Genomic DNA, 20,829 nt, shown 5'->3' with positions numbered 1-20,829 from the left:
GTGAAATCTTTCCTACACAAAGTCAAGAACCCACACACTACAGCTGACCCTAGGCGGGCACACTTGGGGCCAGGCCCCTGTCTGGTAACACTTGAACATAGTATGTGTCAGGTATTCATTGCCCCCTGCCTCATGTGGGTGCTGCTGTAGTCATTGCAGAGTGGAATCTTTTTCTGTCAGCTTGCTCCTTCATTTTTGAACAAAGGTTGTCTGGGCCTGGATGGGTGGTGGTAATCTTCACATGCTGCTGTGATCCCATTAAAACTCGGCTGAGACGCTGGGCTGCCACAGACAGCCCGGCCAAATCCGTGTGTTTAGTGGCCAGTCCCTTCTGGGGCTTCCATTCTCCCTGAGTCTTGCCAGCTGACTTTAGAGATGTCAACCAGTGGTTCTCAGCACCACTCCAACACTGCAGAGAATTTCCCATTTGGGATGCGGTGGAGGAGGAAAGGAGGAAACTATTCGGCGCCCAACTCAATTGCTATACAGCAACCAAGACCCTCCCTGGCTAAAAAGCTTTGCACCACAGACCCTACTATAGAAACCGAGTCTCCAATAAAAGAAAAGTTCAATCTCTGAGCCTGCAGGGATCTGGCTTATATAGCTAGAAGTCCCCGCCCCCTGGTCCCTCATTGGTCTGTGCTTTTCCAAATTAATTGGGCCAAAAGGCACTGTCCTGATTGGTCAGAATGGAGCTTCTCTGATTGGTTGAGGAAGAAGGTGTGTGTAGCAGAGGTGGGAAGAACCTCAGTCCTATTGGCTGACACTGGATCCCAGAAGCCCCTTTATAAGGGCGGCTGAGCAGCGGGACACAGTACAGGCAGCAGCTCCATGCAGGGCTGGTCTCTTGTGTGGTTTGCATGAGGGGCTCCTGTGCAGAAATGGTTTCTGGGCTCAGTATATATCTATTTTTTTAATTTTAGCCATCAGGAACCCCCCTTAAAAGGAATTTTCTTTCGCAAGGTCTACAGAGAGAAAGTGGAAGGAATACATAGCCTTAAGAGCAAATATCAGGTTCTTCTAAGTACAGGAGAGTGTGGCAGGGAGAACACCTGGATGGGTACCTGGGTCGGGCGGGTTGCCCAGAGCATGGCTGCCACAGGTGGGGAGGCCTAGTGGGGGAGGGGAGAGGCCCCCTGGGGGTGGAATGAAGGACATGTTGAGAGTGAGGATGCCTTGATCAATCTGAACTTTTTCCTGAGGCTTTGTGTCCCTGTGACTCCCCTGACGTACCTTTTTCTGCATGCTTTCCCTTGTCCCTTTGCTGACCCTGGGAGCACCTGTCTTGCTCTTCCAGGTTTCTGGCTGGCTCTTCCACACCCCCTTTGTCTCTGTGCCAGCCCCTGGGCCCAGGGCCCCAGCAGATCTGGAGCTTGCAGCCCCTCCCTCCTACCTGGACCGCACCCCCAGCTCCACAGACTCCACCCTCCTCCGCCTCAGCACTCCGTTTTCTGTCCTGAAAACGCCGCTGCCGCCCAGCGTCCGCCCCTGGCCCTTGGGGGAGTTATGGATGCCACTTCTGTGCACATCATGGGAATGGCCTCATGAGGACAGTGTGAACAGAACGGGCGCATGATCCCCACGTATCCCAACACCGGTGTATCCGTGGCAGGGCGCCTGGAACGCTCCAGATGTCCTGTCCTCCCTCAGCACGGGAGGTGGGTGCTCCCTCAGCACCTGGTGGTGGGAAGACACCCACCCCACTGCTGGCCCCCGAAGTGGAAAAGTGGCACGAGAGGCACCTAAAGCTCCGTGCTCCGAAACATCGGCCTTCCAGAGCCGCTCGCTGCCGAGTGCACCACGGCCAGCGTGGTCCGGAAAGCAGCCCCTTGGGGAGGCTGCTGCCCTAATGACGGAGGGGGGCGTGCCGCCAGCCCAGGGGCTGCCTGGGGCCCGTTACCCGAAGCGGGAATGTTGGCGAGCTGTCATGCAACCACGGAACATTTGGGGAAACAGCCGTGATGACTTGTGAGGTGATGACATCCTGAATCGCTCAGTCTGGCGGACAAGCTGGGAAACATTAGCAGCATGTGCTGATCACGGGCTGTGTTGGGCAAGATACTACCAGGAAGAGGTGGGCTGGGAGGTACTCAGGGTTTGCGAGCTGGGAGGAAAAGAGCTGAGAAAGGCCAGGGATGCAGGGACACCCAGGCTGAGAGCACCCTGCTCGCCCCAGAGAGCAAATCACAGCCGGAACACGTGGGGCAAAGGCGGCATCGCTGTGGGTGTGGTCCCCTCTGTTGGAACTGCTGGGAGCACCTCTGAGCTCTCCAAAGGAGGGAGAAGCTGGCTGGGTGGGGGATGGTCCTGGGCCCACAGGGTGGAGCCACTCTCAGCGGCAACCAACCAGCAGGGCTGTGGGCCCTTGGAGCTGGCCCGAGTACGTGTTGAGACCCCCACTTTGTGAGAGCTGAACTGCCAAAGAAACCCAGAGCAGGCACCAACAGTTTGGGACTAGAGACTTGCATACGGCCTCTGCAAGGAAGAGGCTGAGTGGCGGGGCCCCCAAAGAGGCCTTATTGGCCAGCATCATGTTAGAGGAGCAAGACAAGGATATACCCTCCAGCGTGGAGCCAAGGGCCCCAGTGCACCCTGGGCTAGGGTGCCCACTTGGGGACATGTCTCTTGCAGTGCCTACCTGGCAAGGTTCCAGGTGGCTACAGGGCGGGTGCTGCGAGGTACCTCCTGTGTCCCTCTTCCCCAGGATGTCGCAATGACCTAGTTCCTGTTTCCTGGGTGGGGGGATGGGGGCAAACTGTCTGGGTGGGGGTAGGGTCCCACTCATGCCTGGTGCAGGGCAGGCACGGGGACCCTCATTCCTGGAGACCAGGGAGACCCGGCATGCACTTGTACCATGTCTGGGCGGGGACCGGGCCACCTCAGGGGAAGGGGTGGTCTGAAGTGCAGGAAGAGTCACTGGGGCATTTGGTGACCTACGGGCTGGACGTGGCAAGGCAGGGTTTCTGGTCCATTTCTGAGCCTGCCACATCCTGGCCCCTTGTTGAAGAGGGGGGGCCTCTGTGCCTGGGTCTGGCCAGTGGGTAGGGTCCCAGGTCACTCTGGGCCAGAGCACGTAATTCTGGCACGGGAGCTGTGACCAGCCAGAGACCGCCACCACCATGGGGACTCAGTGGTTGCACCTCGGTTGCAGCCCACAGCTCAACCGTCTTTCATGGTAAAGCCCTGAATGTGGCCCCACCCACGGCTCCTCTGAGCCCAGTCTGTGCCAGTCTCTACAGCACCTGTGCCAGCCCCCCTACCGCCCCCCCACCTGGACCCTCTCCAAATGCTACCACTCACCGCTCCTGTACTCGCTGGGGTAGGGCACTGACACCAAGCACAGCCCACGGGGGAGTGACACGTGGCCTATTTTTGCTTTGGTGTTGAGGATCCAGTGGGAGGTTCCAGAGACCTGGCTAAGGGGCTAGGGAGGTCAAGGTCAGCATGCTTCTAGTCCTCAGACCTGAGGCTTCTGGGCAGAGCCAGGACAGCCTGGCGGGCCGGGGACGACCCTCAGCCCCATCCTGCACCCCCTCCTCTGGCCAGGGGCCTGCGTGTCTGAGGACGGGATGCGGCCCACACCTGGCCCCACTCCAGAGCCACCAGGCAGGTGTGGAGGATGAGCGGAGGGATGACCGAGCTGGGAAGTCATTTTCAGAGGGGAGGTTTAATGGGACAATCACGGTGACCCTGTTGCAGCGGTCCCCTGAGTGGCCGCGCTCTGAGCGCGGGGTCCCCGGGCCTCCCCTAGCATGGCGGGCCCACAAAGCACCAGCTCCACCCACCCTGTCCCCTCGAGCACAGCAGCACCGGCCCCAGCAGAGCCTAGGCACCCTGGCCTGTGGCCCCGTGCTCCCTGCAGGGCTAAGGCTTTCCAGGGGCTCATCCCCAGCGACGTCCATTCTCTCCTCAGTGTCCCCTGCCCCTACACGGAGGGCACATCTGTGTCCTTGGCCCTCTGCCAGAAGCCAACAGAGGCCACTCACCCCAGGGGCAGGGTTCTGTGGGAGGCCTGCTGTGGGGACAGCACAGCCCAGGCCTCCCAGCAGGTATAAGGCACAATGTGGCAGTCACCATGGGGCCATGGGGCCGTCAGCCCAGGGGCAGCACCGGCAGCCAGTGTCAAGACCAGAGGGCGTGGCGTGTGCTGGCCGGCCAGGGCTGCAGTGCAAGCGGGCTAGGGGCCAGGTCTGAGGGCCTTGGCTGGCCACGAGGAGGTCCCCAGGGGCAGCCCCAGAGGCGAGTGTGACCCAGGCAGAGCTCACGGCTGGAGCTGACACGCAGCCATGGCCAGCTGGGGCCACCGAAGGCACGATCGTGGTGTGTGGGAGGTCAGGGCTAGGCAGACACGTTGACGTCCCTGAGAGAGATGGCACTGCTGGGGGCCTCGTCCCCAAGCAGCAGGGCCGGGGTGTCTGTGTCCACCTCCGCATCGGCTCCAGCCCCACCCTGCTCGGTGCCGGGCTCCGCGCCGGGGCCCAGGCCCTGGGACAGGATCTGCTGGATGGCCCTGCGCAGGTTGGGGTGCAGCCGGCCCTGTGTCTGGCAGAAGACCTCCAGGGCGAACGACTTGAGGGTGCCGGTGCAGAGGTCCTCGTACAGCGGGATGGTGTACATACGGGACATCTGTGCACAGGGACAGGGGAGGGGGTCTCACTGACTGCTCCCCGGCCCCTCCCACCAGCCCTCGGGCCCTGAGCCCGTGGTGACAGAGGGAAGAGCCCCACTGGCCTCTGACCCCCACTAATGGCCCATTGCCAGGGAGCTTGGGTGGGCAGAGAGGCCACGGCCCCCTCGGACTCTGCCCGGCCCGTCCTCTGCACGTGGCCCCCATGACGGCCGGTGTTGTCTGCGCCCTTCCCTTGCGGTACCCGCCCCAGGTGCCATGTCTTCCCCACCCCGTTCTTGGGGGCCCCCGGCCTGAGCAGCCAGACCAGAGGGTCGGCTGAGGAGGGGCAGCAGAAGGGCAGGGCCGGGGCCACACCTGGCTCTCGAGGAAGCGACGCACCCGGTGCAGGTCCGGGTGGTAGTCATTCCGGACCACGATCTGCAGCCAGCGGATGCGGATCTCGGCGTTCATGGAGTCCAGCAGGGAGGAGTAGCACTTAGACAGGCTCGTCACCACCCCTGCGGGGCCAAGGGCACGTCAGGGCCGGCAGGTGCACCCCTCCCGCCACCGCCCCGGTGGCCCTGGGGCCCGCCATGGGACCCACCCTGGGGCAGGGGGGACCCGTCCAGCAGCCGGTCCAGGAACAGCGCCGTCTGGAAGGTCCTCCACTTGGAGATGTCGATGGAGCTGGCAGAGGCGGCCGCCTGGTCCAGGGGCGCCGCGGTCCACAGCTGGAACAGGGCCTCCACCGGCCGGGTCAGGCTGGATCCCTGAGACAGGTCCGGCTCGGCCAGCGGCGGGCCCGTGGCATTGAGCCAGCGCTCGAACTCCAGTCCTGCAGGGAGGCGTGACCCTGCAGTCTCCCGGGGCAGGGAGGGGCTGTCCGAGGCCTGCCCGGGGGGGCCCAGAGCACAAGGGTGTCCCTGGGCGTGACTGTTCCAGGGCCGGGGAGCCCCCAGGTGAGTTCGGGAAGGCTGGGGTCAGCTCCAGCACCTGCCCCTTCAAGCCACCAGAGTGGCTTCTGTCAGAGGCACAGGGAGGTCAGGAGGCTCGAGTTGACAACCCCCAGCCCCCCCTCCCCGCACTTCTCCTGGGTCCAAGGCAAAGGGGGCATTTAAAACTGGACCTCGGTACCGGCAGGGGCTGGTACCTCTGCACTGTGTGCCAGGAGCGCACCACTGCTGCTCCAGAGCCCTGGTGCCGGGCAACTGTGGGGGCGGGCAGAGCCCACCCCCAAAACCCTGCTACCTGTGGGACCACCCGGTCTCTCCTTCTGCCCCTCAGCCCTCGGACCCCCAGGGATACCCTCAGGGGAGTTGCATGAGCAGGCCGGTAGGCTGCAGCCCACCCTGAGGCAACCGTCCTCCACCCTGCTGCCCCTGCCCCAGGCCTTCTGCACACGCCATTTTCACGGCCCCCTTCCTGATGTGGCCGGTCAGCCCTGCCCAAGTGCCACCTCCTCCTGGAAGCCCCCTGGGCCCCATCCTGCTGGGAAACACACCCTCCTGTTCCCATGGCCTCCCAGCCAAGCCCACACTGCGTGGCAAGGATGTCCAGAGGAAGGCGGGTGAACCCATGGGGCTTCTCCAGGCAGAGGTCGCATCCTGTGCGGGTGGCCCCCACCCCCTCATGCCAACCACTCCCCTGGCAGGCTGGTCAGGACATGTGGCGGCCTCACCTGCCCGGCAGTCCACACTCTGCTCCTTCAGCTCTGGGAAGAAGCTCAGGAAGGAGTCCAGCAGGTCCTGAGCCACCACGCTGGTGAACTTGTACTTCTCCACGTAGGCCTGCAGGGCGGGGCAGGGCTCAGTGGGGGGGGGGGGATGGGCAGGGGCCGGGCAGGAGGGGCGGGGCCTGTCCAGGGTGGGGCTGCTCACTCGTAGGAAGTCATCGAAGCGCTGGGGGTCCCCACAGAGCTGGGACAGGTAGTAGACGAAGCAGTAGCCCTTCTCGTAGGTGAACAGGTTCATCAGGTGGCTGGGGTTCACCCCTGAAACAACAGTGACCCTGGGTGACGCCCCTCTGTGTCCCAGGGAGGGAACAGGCTGGGCAGGCAGGGGGAGCAGGAGGGGCCAAGGGCCACTGTCCCACATCCGTCCAGATGCCCTGGGAGTACAGCGATGAGGTCCGCCTGGGGGGCCCGGGGCAGACCGAGGGCCTACCCACCATGGACAGCAGCAGGCGCTCAGAGCCAGCGAGAGGCGGTAATGGGCTGAGGGAGCCCCAGGAGGCTGGGGGCCCCTGGCCTGGCCTTGGCAGCGCCCCAGCCATGACGGGAACAAGGAGGCAGGGCCTTGGGGACAGGATACCTGGCTCCAACTTGACCTGCAGCTTGCTGACCGGGCTGTCCTCTCCGAGCAGCCTCATCTGCCTGTGCAGCGCGTCCAGGCGGAAGGCCGTCTCCAGACAGGTGAAGGCAGCACCTGGACAGTCACGCAGGCAGGAGACAGGCCTGAGCACCGGGGCACGCGGGAGGCTGTCGCTGCCACGAGCCTGGTGGAGCTGAGCCGAGGCCACGCCCTGGACGCCCCAGAGCAGGGGCAGGGGGCTCGCACCTGGAGGCTGGCCTGCTCCCAGCCCCTCTGCAGTGCCCTGGCCAGCCCCAGTGGTGCCTGCCAGAAGGAGCAGCACCCCCCACCCTGCCCCCGCCCTGGGGACCCTCGCCCTGGGTCGGCCCGAGGCAATACCGTAGGTCTCAGTGGTGATGCGGCGCTGGGCGTAGGTGGCCAGGCCCTCGCTCAGCCACATCTCCTCCCATGTGGCGTTGGTGACGGCGTTGCCAAACCAGCTGTGGGCCACCTCGTGAATGACGTCAATGACCAGGAACTCGTCACACTCCAGGATGGAGGAGATGACGAAGGTGAGGCAGGGGTTCTCCATGGCCACGATGGGGAAGGAGGGGGGCAGGAAGACGATGTCATACCTGCCGGGAGGGAGGGCGGGCCCGTGACTGTAAGAGGACCGGGGTGGGGGGCAAGCGTCGGCTCCTCCCCGGGGGGTCAGACAGGGCCCCTGCAGGTCCTCGGGGGGTGGAGACTCGCCCTCCGACCCACCCCGCTCCCGGCCAGCCGGGGCTCCGGGGAGCTCCCCACGCACCTGCCCCACATGTACGGCCCGTACAGCCGCTCGGCCGCGCTCAGCCACCGCTCCACCGCGCCTGACAGCTTGCTGGCGGCCGTAGGCAGGAGACACGGCTCGGCCCACACACGGCTCCTGCCACAGGGCAGAGTGGGTAGGCTGAGGTCTGCCCTGCACTCCTCACCCCACCAGGCCCTCCCTCTGCTCCGTGTCCAGCCTGGCGGAAGGCCAGTCCCCCCGCCCCTGCCTCCCTCAAGGCCACCACACTGTGGCAGGGGCCCAGCTGAACGCTGAGGGGCGGCTTGGCTCCTTTTGTCTCTGAGCAGAAGGAACTGCGTGGGCTTGAGGAGGGTGTCAGCTGGTCAGGAGCCAGGGCTGCCCAGTCTTGGGGGTGCATGAGGCCAGAGGAAACTAGCAGGGCCGGTCCCTACGGCGCGGGGTCCCCCAGCCCGAGGTGTGGGCCCCAGGCAGCAGCCCCAGGCAGCAGGACCAGGAGGCTCTACCTGGGCCCGATGTCTGCCGGCTGCAGGTCCCCGGCCACCAGGGCCACGAGGTAGGCGGGCACAGGGTGCTCCATGCGGAAGTGGTAGACGCCCTCCTCCTCCACGTAGGTGCTCTGGGTGGCGCTCATCAGCACCTGCACCCCCAGCGGAGCCTGCACGCAGGAGCCCCACCCGTCAGGGGGCCCCATGACCCAGGAAAGCCCCTGTTCATGGAGGAACCCCACATTCCCCGCTCAGGGTACCCCACACTGAAGCAGCCGTGAAGGGGAGCCCCATGGCCCTGTCAGGGGACCCTACAAACTGGGTCAGGGAGCCCGTCACCCCCATCAGAGCTCAGCTCTGGTCTACAAACTGCTGGCCCCTGGGTGGGGGCTGCTGCCCCGAGGCCCAGGAGCCCTGGACTCTCCCATGGGACCAGCGGCCCCGTCCGAGCTGGGTCCTCCTGCTCATCCCAGGGCCAGGCCCCCAACAGTGGGGCAGCCCCCCTCCCCGGGGAGGAAGTGGGCCCTTTGTGGGACGACGGCCCCAGGTGGGAGGGCCGGACCTTGACCACGGCGGAGTAGGTGCACTTGACGGCAGGAGTGTCGAAGCAGGGGAAGAAGGAGCGGTTGCACACGGAGTGGCCCTGGGTGAACACAAAGGGCTTGGCGCTGCCATAGGTCAGCTCGGGGTCCAGCCACCAGATCTGCAGGCGGACGGCAGGCCGGGTGTCAGGAGATGCCCTCCCCTCGCCCGGGAGGCTGGGCACCCCAGGGCGGCTCCCCCTAGTGTCCTGAAATACCAGGACACGCTGAGCCGGGCAGGACTCCTCGAGAGGGTGGGGTCGCAGGAAGGGCCCAGCAGCCCCCTCTCCTGCTCGGGCTGCTGGGCCCAGCGCCTCTGGGGTGGGTGGCGGCCTGACCGGGCTCACCCAGGGCCACGGCTGCTCAGGTTGCCACTGCTGACCTGCCCAGGCACGCAGGGCACCTGACCCAGAGGGGCGCTGCATTACATCACCAGGGCCAGCCCTCCCTCCAGGCAGTGGGGTGGGCAACAGGAGCCAGCCTGTGCCCCTCACCCCAGCCTCCAAAGGGAAACTGAGGCACGACCGGGACACCCATGTCCAAATCCTCACAGACCAGCTGGCAGTGCATCTGGTATCAGCCTGGGAAGGGGGCCAGGCACGTGGAAATGCGGGGAATCAGCGCTTCCTGATGACCCTCCCACAAGCAAGCACACTGGTCCCCGGGCTGCCCCAGGGAAGGGACCGGCCCTTACAGGAGGGACTCCCGCAGTGGGATGGTGGGCAGTGAGCCGAGGCCAGGCACTCTAAGCAGACAGCCTGGACAGAGGTGTCCGTGGGGAGGGTCACAGGGGCCCGTGCCCGGAGCACTGGGGACAGACCCCACAGCAGCCGCCAGCGCCCAGCTGCCTCTCCTTGGGCAGGGCTGTCTCCCCGGCAGACGCCTGCCAGCGCACAGACTTCTCCAAGTTCTCCTTAGCCGCCGCCCCTCTGTCCCCTCACCACAGGGAGTCCGCGTCAGTATCTTGCTGACCACACGGGGCACCCCATGTTCAAGAGGCCTGTCTTGGGAGCCTGCTAAAAAATGCAGACTCCTAGGCCCCGCCTGAGAAGATTCCTGGCTGGGACCCAGGAGTCCGCACTGAGGAGATTCCCCACAGCGGAACCTGCTGCAGGGAGCCCTTTGCCCACCATGGGGACAGGCCCCCACGGTCCCCAAAGTCCCTTCAACCCCCCACCACAGCCTCTCATGGATCCTCGGGGTCCACTTAGCTCAGGCCTCCTGTCCTCACTGCCCATGTCCACCTCTCAGCCTCCAGAGACTCATGGCGTCCACAGTCATCCCTAGGAGTCAGGGCCTGGGGCAGCCCCCTGTGCGGGCAGGACCCTGCCCCGGAGTGGCCATGACTCCCCGGGTGCACAGGGCAGGGCCTGGGAGCAGAGACCCCGCCGCTGATGGGCAGGAGAAGCCTAAAGGGTCCAGACACTGCGGGGGGCGGGGGGCAAGACAGCTGCCCTTCCTGGCGGGTGGCTGGGATTCAGGAATGGGGTGCAGGGGCACGGGCCCCAGAGCCTACAGCACCCCAAACTGCCTGCCAGGAGCTGCACCTTCAAGTGGCACCAGGACAGGCTGAGGGATCCCGGCCCTGAGCCCCATGGCATTTGTGTGTGACGGTGGGAGCTAAGGTCACACACCAGTTTGAGGGAGGGCGCAGTCCCTTGTCCTCCGGCCCACACCTCCAGAGGCCCACGGCCTCTGGGGACCACACTGCCTCTCCCTGCCCAAGTACCTGAGGGCCCCAGAGCAGGCCACAAAAAAACCAAGGACAACGGCCACCCTAGCTGGACTGGCCCCGTCCCCAGTGGGCTGAGGGCCCTGGTCCCACCCTCCACCTGGCCATGGGTTTGGGTGAACCAGACACATGGGCTCCAAGCTCACGTGTGAAGGTCAGGAGGAGCACGCCGCTCTAGCTGTGCTGAGAGGCATGTCTGTCCGGTGTCCAGACGGCCTGAGCCAGCAGCTGGCGCCCACAAAGTCAGCCAGTGGCCAGCCGGGCAGCCTGCAGGTATGTGTCTAGTTCAGGCTACCAGCCTGATGCCTCAGCCCCACCTGTCCATCACTCTGTCCACTTTTGTGCCATGGGCAGTGACAGATGGAACCTCTGGGGGACTTCCATGTTGTGTGTGTGTGTGTGTGTGTGGAGGGGGGGGAGTCACATGTGTGCTGTCCCCGTGGAGGCTCCTGGCAGAGCCTCTGGGGCAGTGGGAGCTCTGGGCCCAAAGTCCTGCAGAGCTCCTGTGTGTCTGTTGGGGACATGAGGCCACTCAGCCACCGCTTCCCACCAGGCCTTGCCCAGGAGGCCCAGAGAGTGAGAGCCGAGCCCGCCCTCACCTGCCTGCCCCACTAGGTCTGCCCCGTGTGCCATCTCCAGGGAAGAGACCTGGTGCCCAGAAGTCCTCAGAAAACTCAGATCCCACGGAGGCCCTTCCACAAGTGCCACCTCTGGTCTGTGCCTCAGCTCCAGGTGCCGGCAGGTTCATAGCGTGGCAAGCGCCTGCCTACCGAAGCTGCCCTGTCCCCGCACACCTGAGAGGAGGGGCCTCCCTTGGTGGCCTGCTGTCCCAGGTCCCCTCCAGCTGCTGGGCCAGCGCCTTGGGTCTCACTCTGTCCAAGGCTTCTAAGGGCTCCACAGACAGCAGCTGGGGTCAATGAGGACGCCTGGGCCGGATTCCAGGACCAGGTCGGGTAATGCAGGTGAGAGGCCAGGACCCCCGAGCTAAGCTGGCCCGGCTCCCGGCAGGTGCCCCAGTCGCGGGTCATCCTGGCAGCGCGTGAAGAGGAAGAGGCTGCCTGGCGGTGACCCCGCACCAGGCCCGCCGCCCCCGGGCCCATCCTGACAGGACTCACGGCAGGGGCGTCGGTCGAGGTGTAGCGCAGGATGACCTGGAAGGGCTGGTGCGCTTGCAGCTCAGGCGGCAGCGTGACAGTGAGCGAGGAGCCGTAGTCGGTGAACGGGTCCACCCTGAAGGCCAGTGGGCAGCAGGCAGGCTCGGCGCCGGGCGCCTCGGGGAAGGCGGGCAGAGGGGGCGGGGACGCGGGCCCGGGTCCGGGAGCGGCGAAGGCAAAGGCGCAGGGCTGCTCGGCGGCGGCGGCGGCGGGGGCGCGGCGGAAGGCGGCCGAGTGCAAGCGCAGGGCTGGGTGCGTGTCGAGCACGAGCGCGCGGGGCGCGGGCCGCAGCGCGCACAGCTCGAGCACCAGGCAGCCGGCCAGCTCGCGCGCCTCGGGCCGCAGCTCCAGGCCCAGCTGCAGGTGGCGGAGGCGGAAGAGCTGCGCGCTGGAGGCCGAGGCCACGTCCAGGGCGGGTGGCGGCTCGGGCGGCGGGCGGGCGGGCGCGGCCTCGGCGCCCGGCGCCTTGCGGCAGCAGCATTGCGCCGCCATGCCGCTGCGCTAGGTGAAATCCATGGGCGGCGCCGCGCCGGGCCGTGGGGAGCCGGCGAGGGGTGCCGGGCGGCGGCAGCAGCGGCGGGGCGCGGGCACAACAGGAAGTCGCGACGGGAGCCGCCCGGCCCGGCCCCGCGCGGTGCACCGCCCCGCTCCGGCTCCGCCTGGCCGCCGCCGGGGGCGCTGTGAGCTGGGGACCTGGTGGCCGGGGCGCTGTGAATCGAGGACCGGGGCGCTGTGCGCGGGTTAATCGGGCGCGGGAGAAACCGTGTACAGGTGGCCCGGGCGCTGTGCATGGCACACTAGGGTGGTCGGGGCACTGCGCGCGGGGTGGGTCGGGGAGTAGAGGGCTCTGTGCCTGTAGTGAGCTGGAATGTAGGGGCCGGGAGGACACTGTGCTCGGAAGACCGGGGCGCCCTGGGGTTCGTGCAACAAGCAGCCAAGTGGCCTCCCTGCCCTGTGAGCTTCCTACCTGGCCGGCGCCCTAGAGACCCCCGCAAGCGCCGCCGGACGCTGCGCGCCAGCTTCCTGGGGCAGTGACTGCCTCTGAAGCCAGGAAGCGTAGCGTCCGGAACTCAGTGCGATTCATCCACTGGGGCTGAGGTAGTGGTCCTCTTCTCTCCCCACCTCACTGCCCCGTGAAACCAGCGGCGGTGCTGTGGGCGTTGTGGGGTGAGGGGGAGCTCAGGAACCGCCGGCCTATGCTGTCAGGTCAGGTGGCCGCCAGGCTTGTGTGGCTCCGTAGGTTTTAATGAGCAGTTCAGCTTCCCGGTTGCCTGAGCAGCGTGTTCTGAGGTCTTGGTTCGTGTGTGGAGTGCAGTGTGCGGCTGGTGGCAGGGCTGGTGTTCCGTGTGGAAGGAAGTTCCCAGGACAGTGTTGCCTGATGGTCTGCAGGGCCCCGGAGGCCAGATGGTTTAGGAGTTGTGTGCTAGGCCGGTAACCAAACCTGGCCTGCCTGCCTGCCCCCTTCCCATCTGCTCAGTGCTGTGCTGGACCCTGGGCTCAGAGGGGCCAGCTGCAGACCAGGCAAGATGCCCCGTGAGAGTGCCAGGTGGACCTCGGAGCAGTGGCTTGGGAGGGACCATCACGATGTTGTGATCAGTGACTGTAAGAACTAGGGGCCTTGGGGGGAAGGGGCTTTGTTCTGGGGAGTGTCCAGGAGCCCTGCACACCTCTCTGCCTTGCGTGATTGCCTGGTGGCGAGGTGTAGGGCTGGACTGAGGCCCTGCACTTGACCTCAGTGTCATCATCCCTGAGTAGTATTGAGTTTTCTGGACTCGGTGTCCCCATGGTAATCATGTGATTGGGCCTGCCATCCCCACCTGGGGATGGGAAGGACAGCAGAGCACATTCCCAAGGCAGGTCCCCGTGTACCATCTCAGCTGGGGGACACGGCCTCCCTCTTGGGGCCCATACCCCAAATGCACTGGGAGCCCAGCATTCCTGCTGTCACCTGGTGGAGGGGTCCGTCCTGAGCCAGAGGCTCAGTAGGAAGAGGCCTCTGTAGGAAGAGGTCCACACCCAGGCCAGCTTCTTATCCTACTGGCTCTGTTCTGAGAGTCGCCGACCGTGGTCCCTTCCACCTGGCCCGGGCTCTGTCGTCTTTGCACTTGTCACCCAGGGTCAGGTCAGCAGGTTGGGGGCATGCCATCACAAGTGCCCTGAGCAGGGGTCAGTGGCGGTACACAGGGCAACTGCCTGGGCTCCGGTCCTTGCTCCTGACCGGGCAAATTGCTCAGCTCCCGCGGTTGCAGATGGAGCCAGTGGGGCACTTGCCAAGTGGAGAAGGTAGCAGCAGACCCCCACAGGGCTGAGAATGGGGATGAGCTGTGAGGGGCTTGGGAGTATGTGTCAGCTGGCAGGCCTTCCATTAAGGTGGTAGAAGTAGGGTCATGACTGGGGCTGCGGCTCTCGGGTGGGGGCTGCTGCCTGGTGACCCCCAGCAGGGCTGGGTGTGGTGTATGATCTGAACCAGGGACCAGTGGGTGACACGGTTTCTGTCCCAGGTGCAGAAGCTAGAGGACTGGGGAGGGGGCGGCCCCTTTCACAACCACTCGTGTTCCACTCGCAAAGTGTGAGCTTCCGGTTCCCACAGCTCTGGGCTTTGCTGGGGCAGATGTCTCAGTTCCCAGGTAGGACAAGTACACCCAGGGACACACCCTGTTCCCCTGGATGGGAGGCTGAGTCACCACCTCGTACCTGAGGCATCAGGCAAGTCAGGGCTGCTCTGCTGGAGGGACTGGCCCTGGCCTCCAGGGACAGTGGGGTTCTGCTGCCACTCCATGGGGACTGGAGTAGCACGCTGGAGCTTGGGCCACCCTCCTGACCCCTCCCTGGTCAAGTGGGGAAGGAAATGGAGGGCACGGCCCAAACGCAGGCAGGGGCCACTCAGGGCCTCGCAGGGTGAAGACTCATCCCTCCAGGACAGACCAGCGCCAGGGAGGAGCTGGCCAAGGGTGGAGGGGATGTGAAATGACTGGTGGGAAGGGAAATGATAGACACAAACTACGGTTATTTTAGTCTTTATCTCATTATATATATATTTGTATTTGTTAACCAGGAATTATGTACAGTATCTGGAATTCACACTATAAACCCTGAGAAAGAAGATACCCACTAACAAGGACTCCTGGTGGCTAACTGGCCTCAAAAACAAAAACAAAACCCAGAGCCCAGCAGCCATTTCTACACAGGGCCTCTCTTGCAAAGTGCACTTTATGGATAAGCCTCTGGTGTGCTGAACTACTCACGTGCACTGCCCCTGCCCTCTGAGCAGCCCTTATAAGGGAGCTCCTGAAATCCTGTGTTAGTCAATAAGACTGATGCCTTCCCATCCAATCAGAAGCACAGCTCCTGCCAACAGGAGTGGTTCTATTCTGACCAATCAGAACAAGTGCCTTTGGGACCAATCAAACTGGGAGGATCTGGAGTCCTCATTTGCATGTGCAGGGACCAGGGGCAGGAACTTTTGCCCATGTAAGCCAGCTCTGCTCTAGCTCTGAATGCACTTTCTCTTTCCACCTGATACTGAAGATTTTTCCTGGCTGGGCTGAAACATTAAAGGTGTCTTGCTGGAGCACAGCACAGAGCAGACCAGCACAGCGCTGAAAAGCTTCGAGGAGCAGAGCAGAGGGGCCCCAGGGGCCTCACAGTCACTTTTAAAACTGTGCTGTGTTGCAGTTGAGCTGTTCACAGTGAAGTTTCCTTCTCAGCCATACCCCAAATCGGGGATTCCTGTTGGCACTTAATTGGCACCAATGGTAATTCGTTGAGGGCATGTAGTAGCCATTTTCCCCTTTTCTTTTCCCCACTATCTTATTTAAGATATGGTGGTGATACCCTGATGGGTGAGGCTCAGTGGGTTGGGTGCTGTCTGCAAACTGAAAGGTGGCCAGTTTGATTTCTGGTCAGGGCACATGCTTGGGTTGTGGGCCAGGTCCCTGGTTGGGGGCATGCAAGAGGCAACTGATTGATGCTTCTCTCCTCTTTATCCCTCCTCCCCCACGCAATAAATAAAATCTTTTTAAAAAAGTGTTGATGGTGATCCATTTTCTAGGCCACAGGATGCCCAGGTGAGGTGTGTGCCCAGAAGAGGGGTACACAGGCTCCGATGCACAGATGGTGGGTGTGCTGCTGGTATGAAGGTGGCTGCAGGAGAGCAAACGTGGGCTTGATGCTGCAGCTGAAACTAGGACGTGAGGAAGGCAGGAGGTGGGCATGTTGACAGTTTGTCACAACCTTGCACGCTCACCTGCATGTCGCAGCAGTTACAAGTCTGGAAATCGTGGTCCTGGCCGGCCAGATCCTGTGTTGGGTTCTGAGACCTCAGAGGGGACCACTGTGAGGCTGGGGAAAAGCCACTATGGCTCGAGTGGGTGGCAGACACGAGTTTGCCAGCAGCCCCAGGAGTCAGGAGCCAGCACCAGGGTGGCAGGTGTCTGTGACCCCTGAACTTCCCCATTTCCTGACCTTGGCTCCTGGTCTTGATGTCCCTGTAAGAAATGCCTTTCCGCTTTAAATTCAAGTGGTTTTTATCTTCCTTGTCTAATAAATTAGGGGTGTGCATGGACTAGCTCACCCTCAGAAACTCGGAGCCCTGACTTGGTGGTTGGACTGAGCAACTAGGGCTCACTGTCCGGAGGGCCCTTGGGCAGGTGGGACCCGGACCGCAGGGCCTCTTCGTACTCCTGGAGCTGACGCCAAAAACCCGGGTTGGGCTCGGCCACCGGGCGCGCGCTCTTCACCGTCTGCAAACAAGGGGATTAGGTTAAAGGCTGCGCAGGGCTGGCTACAAAGACTACAAGTGAGCCCCGCCCATGCCTGGAGCCCCGCCCCTCCAGGAAGACTCGCTCCAAAGAATGGTCCCACCCCGCCGGAAGGCCCGCCTACCTGGAAGGCTTGCTCCAGGCTGAGTCCGCGGTGTCGCATGAGGTAGGCGGTGCAGACAGCTACCGAGCGGCTGCGGCCGTTCTTGCAGTAGACGAGGCACGCGCCGCCGGCGCGCACCGCGGCATTCATGGCGGCGCAGGTGGGCTCCAGGTGCGCCAGTAGGTCCTCGGCCGGGTCGTCGAACACGGGCACGCGCAGCTCGGCTACCCCGGGCGCGCGCGGCCCGGGCTGCTGGCGTGAGACGTTGATGCACAGGGTGACGCCTGCGCGCGCCAGCAACTCTGGCTGGACCGCGGCGCGCGCGTTCCCGAGGAAGAGCGACGGGGCGACGTGCACAAACGGCGGCGATGCTGCCTCAGGACTTCCGAGGCGTCCAGTTCGTCCGGAGTCCATGACCGGCGCTCGGGCGCCTGGCCCGGGGGTCTATTTTAGGCAGCCAGTCCGGCGGCGGGGAGCCTCGGGTGAGCAGCATCCTAGCTAGCTGTGCATGAGCGGGCCCTCCCACAAGGCCCTTGCCACCTCCTCACTGGTCAGGCTCTGCGGACTCCTTCTCTGATTGGATGCTGGTGGACGGCAGCCGCCCTGTGAGGCGGGGCCTCTGGAGCTGCAGGTGTAGGTCACTGCGACCCCGGGAAGCTTCAAAGACCCGGACAGCTGCGCTGGAGTGTGTCCAGCGGACCGGCCAGTAGGCCTCCAGCAGGGCTGAAGGCGGGGCGGCGTCGCAAGCTGCGGCTGCCGTGAAAAGCAGCGATTTGTAAGCAGTGTGCTGCGGCAGGCACACTGGTGTGCCGCGAGAATTTTTAAAACATGCACTACCTAGCTATTTGGTCAGGAGCACTGAACTTTGCCCCCTTAGATTGCCGAATTTAAAAAGTGACAACAGTAAACATAACAATAGCCCTGTGTGAATGAATTCATATACCTATTGTCAGATGGGCAAAAAATATATATTTGGTGTGCTGCTGCAGATTAGTTGTGTGTGTGTGCGCGTGTGTGCGCCCTGATGTGACAAGGACAGAAAGTCCCTGGTGCAGCGGAGTGGAGGGCCGCCTCACAGATTCTCATCAGGACCCCCATCAGTACCCTCCATGGCCAGTTGTCTCCTTGGTGAACCACCTAGTTTGGTGCGTTCCTTTTTTAAGCTTATTTTTAGAGAGGGGGCGGGAGGGAGAGAAACATCCATCATTTGCCTCCCAACCGGGACCGAGCCCACACCCCAGGCACGTGCCCAGACCGGGAATCGAACAGGCAACTCTTCAGTTCCAGGAAGCCACACCACTCAGGGCAGGTTTGTGTATTCTTAGTAACCACATCCTATATAACTGTATTGTCGGATGAGGTGCCCTTGAGTCCAGCTTTATGCTTATTCCTTATGTTTTTGTCTCCTAATAAATTATCCTTTGTAACTTATGCATTTTATTTTTTATTGTAAAACATGGTTCATATAAATAAAGCTATTTACCATCAACTTTTCATCATTTCCAAACCAGTATTTTCATTGCTTGTCTTTTTCTTAGTTATTAATTTTGGGGCCATCAGTGTAACTAAAAATTTACAATATTATAACTACTTAAAATTTTATATTATTTAATGTCCACACAGTTGCCGCTACAATAAGATTTATCAAGAAGACCTCTAAATAGATGTTTTTCTGATAGTATATTTTAGGGAATGGTTTCAGTGAAAAGTAACTGTCTTGCAGCGTTGCATATATTTATTTAGTCACAATTTCCATTTTACTTTAATAGTAGCCAAAAAAATTCTGATTCCTCTCCGTTGTTTACCTAAGATTTGCAATCCATCCTTCCAGAGGTTATTCTCCTTCCAGACCACTCCCGGCCCCCAACCCCATCATGCACACAGGCCTGGTACTGGATAAATCTGGTCAAATGAACCTGTACAGTCCCCCTGGGCAACCTGGGTTCTCTTTATTCCAGCTGCAGCCACCGAGCGTTGCTGACAGTCAGATCTGTCTTGCAACCAGGGGCTCCCTTGTGAGCTAAAGCCTCAAATGCAGATCTGCAGCCAGGTCTTCAGCTGCTGCAGGTCCAGACAACACGAACAGAGGCCCACCCAGAAGAATCCACCTCCCTCTTCTGTCCTAAGGACAGACTCGACATTCCTGGGATGAAATTCCCATTTTTCCCAAGTTCACAGGAGCCACTGAAATAGATTTTCTGTCCCCCAGCCCCAGAAGGGGCCCGCATTTCCCCCAGCCAATCAGTGAAGCTGTTCTCCCATGATTGCTTCATCAGCAACCATGTGTTACCAAACCCAACCAGTAGTGGGGGCGGGGAGGGGGGGGAGGTCCTACTGCTCGCTGCCTACCAGGCAAATCTCCAAAAAATGGGAATTCAGTAGAAAAGAAAGGAATCTTTTATTTTATGGGAAGTTTCTTCCTGAAATATTGGGGTAGCAAAAATAAGGGGAGAGGAAAAATCAGAGTATGACATAAATATTTGTCATTACAACCCCCAGGTCAGTTCAAGGACTGAAAGAACAAGAACAGAGACCCACTCACAGCGCTGTCTATGATCACCAAGGTCTTGGAAGTGGCAGCAAGTTTCTGCCTCAAACCCCATTTTAAGACACCCAAAGGAAAATCACCCTGTCACCTTCTGCCATCTCAGTTCAAGGTTGTGCCAGGAACCTCTTCTTGCACCTGAAAGTATTACGAACGTAGGTAGTTTAGCTGGTCTTCAGCAGCTGTCCAGCTGTTAATAACCTTATTTGAAAACAGGGTCTTAGTAGATATAATGATGTCGTACTGGATTAAACCAAGTGACTAGTGTCCTTATAAAGAGAGGAAGATTGGGAGACCCCAATACAGAGGAAAGTAACTCCTGTTGCTTTAAGGCGCCCAGTTTGTAACACTTGGTTACAGCAGCTTCAGGAAACTAATACATCAGCCAATGCAAAGGACGCTTAAAAATATTTCTGGCAAATGAAACAATTTGGTAATATTGGCTAAACAATTCTAAATTCTAAAATGTGGTCCCAGTGACCCCGGACTCCAACCTCATCTTGTACCCCGACCAGACCACGCGCTGCCCCTCAGTGCCCTCCACAAACATTTCCTTTAGGGTCAGGCAGAGTTTTAACAAACACTGGCTTTACCCTGACGGTGGACAAGTTAATTCATCCTTTCGGTGAGCCTCAGTTTTCTCGGGGCTCTCTGCACGGAGGCATTGGGAGCCTTTAGCGCTATGTCCCCCGCGGAGCCTGGCCCCTACGCTGACCGCCGTCCTCTAGGGGGACATTGAACTCGGTGGGTGGGTGGGGGTGAAGACTGGCCTGCAGGGTAAGCCAACAGCTGGGCTCAGATAAGCCAACAGCACTCGCGGATGTGCGGGGGCGCCGGGGTTGGGGGGACAGGGGTCACTGCCGGGAGAGGGTGAATGGGGGGCACAGGGCCAGGGAATCCTGGGAGGTCCCCAAGGGGCACGTCTTGCCCAGATTCCTGGACGTCCGGGGGCGTGTCTTCGCACAGTGGGGCGTGTCTGTGGGCGTGTCAGGTCGAGGCCTGGCACGGGATTGGCCGAGAGGGAGAGCCGCACGTGGACTGGGCCGGTCTCCAGGGAAACCCGAAGCTCTGGGACTCCAGCGCAGAGCCCAGTGGACACGACAGTGGCGCGGCGCTGCAGGCGGACCCGGGCCATCACTGCGAGCTTTCGGAGCCTCGGTGCGACCCCGTGTCAGGGGAGCTGTCGGGGTCCCTGTGGGGAGTCAGCGAGTCCCGGTGAGTCGATGTGGGGGTTCTCTGAGCTCCTCAGAGGCACCTGGGGACCTGTGGGCGGGTCCCACATCTCCCGGGGGAGCAGAAGGGAAGTTTGGGACCGTACCCCACGTGCGTGATAGGCTGTGAGTTAGTATGAGTTAGGGGTTTGGTGGAGGCCATGTCCTCAAGCCCGGTCCCGCAGCCCTTGTAGGTGGACTCCCGAGGTCCCCCCAGGGTAAGGGGGAGCCCTTTGACTGTGCCCCCAACTCGGGAAGCCAGCGGGCGCAGGACTGGCCCCACCACAAGGCTCTAGGTTGTGGTCGTGGGAGAGTGTCCCATGGGCTTCTCCTGTGGTCCCCCCCCACCCCCGTACCCCACGAAGGGACAGGAACACCCTCGGAGCTCTGGAGAAGCTTTCCCGGACGGTTCTAACAGGATGTGGGGGGCTGCGGCCTTGGGCCCGGTCCAGCTGGAGAGGGGACCGTTTCTGAGTCCGATGGGGCTGTGGGCGGTCTGTGGGCACAGGCCAGAAGCCGCCGGAGCTAACACGGGTCTCGTGCTCTGCTTCCAGGTTCAGAGACAAGAGTC

At 61.9% G+C, this 20,829-nt stretch overlaps 2 protein-coding genes across 2 annotated transcripts; both read right to left on the bottom strand.

Moving 5' to 3' along the window:
• Nucleotides 1-3,648: 3,648 nt before the first annotated feature.
• RNPEPL1 (arginyl aminopeptidase like 1) lies at nucleotides 3,649-12,249 on the bottom strand. The gene is made up of 11 exons (XM_037161413.2): nucleotides 11,601-12,249; nucleotides 8,735-8,875; nucleotides 8,191-8,342; nucleotides 7,706-7,822; nucleotides 7,297-7,532; nucleotides 6,919-7,032; nucleotides 6,487-6,599; nucleotides 6,288-6,396; nucleotides 5,214-5,444; nucleotides 4,985-5,127; nucleotides 3,649-4,626 (listed from the first exon to the last, which is right to left on the bottom strand). The coding sequence occupies exons 1-11, from the start codon at nucleotides 12,129-12,131 to the stop codon at nucleotides 4,339-4,341; spliced, it is 2,175 nt and encodes a 724-aa protein (XP_037017308.2). The 5' UTR covers nucleotides 12,132-12,249; the 3' UTR covers nucleotides 3,649-4,338.
• Nucleotides 12,250-14,533: 2,284 nt separating this feature from the next.
• Nucleotides 14,534-16,988, bottom strand: DUSP28 (dual specificity phosphatase 28). The gene is made up of 2 exons (XM_037161510.2): nucleotides 16,524-16,988; nucleotides 14,534-16,381 (listed from the first exon to the last, which is right to left on the bottom strand). Exons 1-2 carry the CDS (start codon nucleotides 16,914-16,916, stop codon nucleotides 16,256-16,258), a joined length of 519 nt encoding a protein of 172 aa, XP_037017405.2. The 5' UTR covers nucleotides 16,917-16,988; the 3' UTR covers nucleotides 14,534-16,255.
• Nucleotides 16,989-20,829: the final 3,841 nt, after the last annotated feature.

This window comes from Artibeus jamaicensis, unplaced genomic scaffold (genome assembly GCF_021234435.1).
Source record: "Artibeus jamaicensis isolate MK-2021 breed Jamaican fruit bat unplaced genomic scaffold, CSHL_Jam_final contig_944, whole genome shotgun sequence".
NCBI classification, from domain to species: Eukaryota; Metazoa; Chordata; class Mammalia; order Chiroptera; family Phyllostomidae; genus Artibeus; species Artibeus jamaicensis.
The sequence above is the reverse complement of the archived record's forward strand: the minus strand, read 5'-3'. Positions and strand labels throughout refer to the sequence as shown.

What these genes read in the sequence shown, in the direction of transcription:
- DUSP28 (XM_037161510.2), bottom strand. Translation starts at nt 16,916, where the DNA reads ATGGACTCCGGACGAACTGGACGCCTCGGAAGTCCTGAGGCAGCATCG. An exon ending in GCCTGGAGCAAGCCTTCCAG is followed by an intron (nt 16,382 to 16,523) that starts GTAGGCGGGCCT and finishes CCTTGTTTGCAG; the next exon opens with ACGGTGAAGAGCGCGCGCCC.
- RNPEPL1 (XM_037161413.2), bottom strand. Translation starts at nt 12,131, where the DNA reads ATGGCGGCGCAATGCTGCTGCCGCAAGGCGCCGGGCGCCGAGGCCGCG. An exon ending in CCTACTCCGCCGTGGTCAAG is followed by an intron (nt 8,343 to 8,734) that starts GTCCGGCCCTCC and finishes TCCTGCGTGCAG; the next exon opens with GCTCCGCTGGGGGTGCAGGT. An exon ending in GCTTCGATGACTTCCTACGA is followed by an intron (nt 6,397 to 6,486) that starts GTGAGCAGCCCC and finishes CCCGCCCTGCAG; the next exon opens with GCCTACGTGGAGAAGTACAA.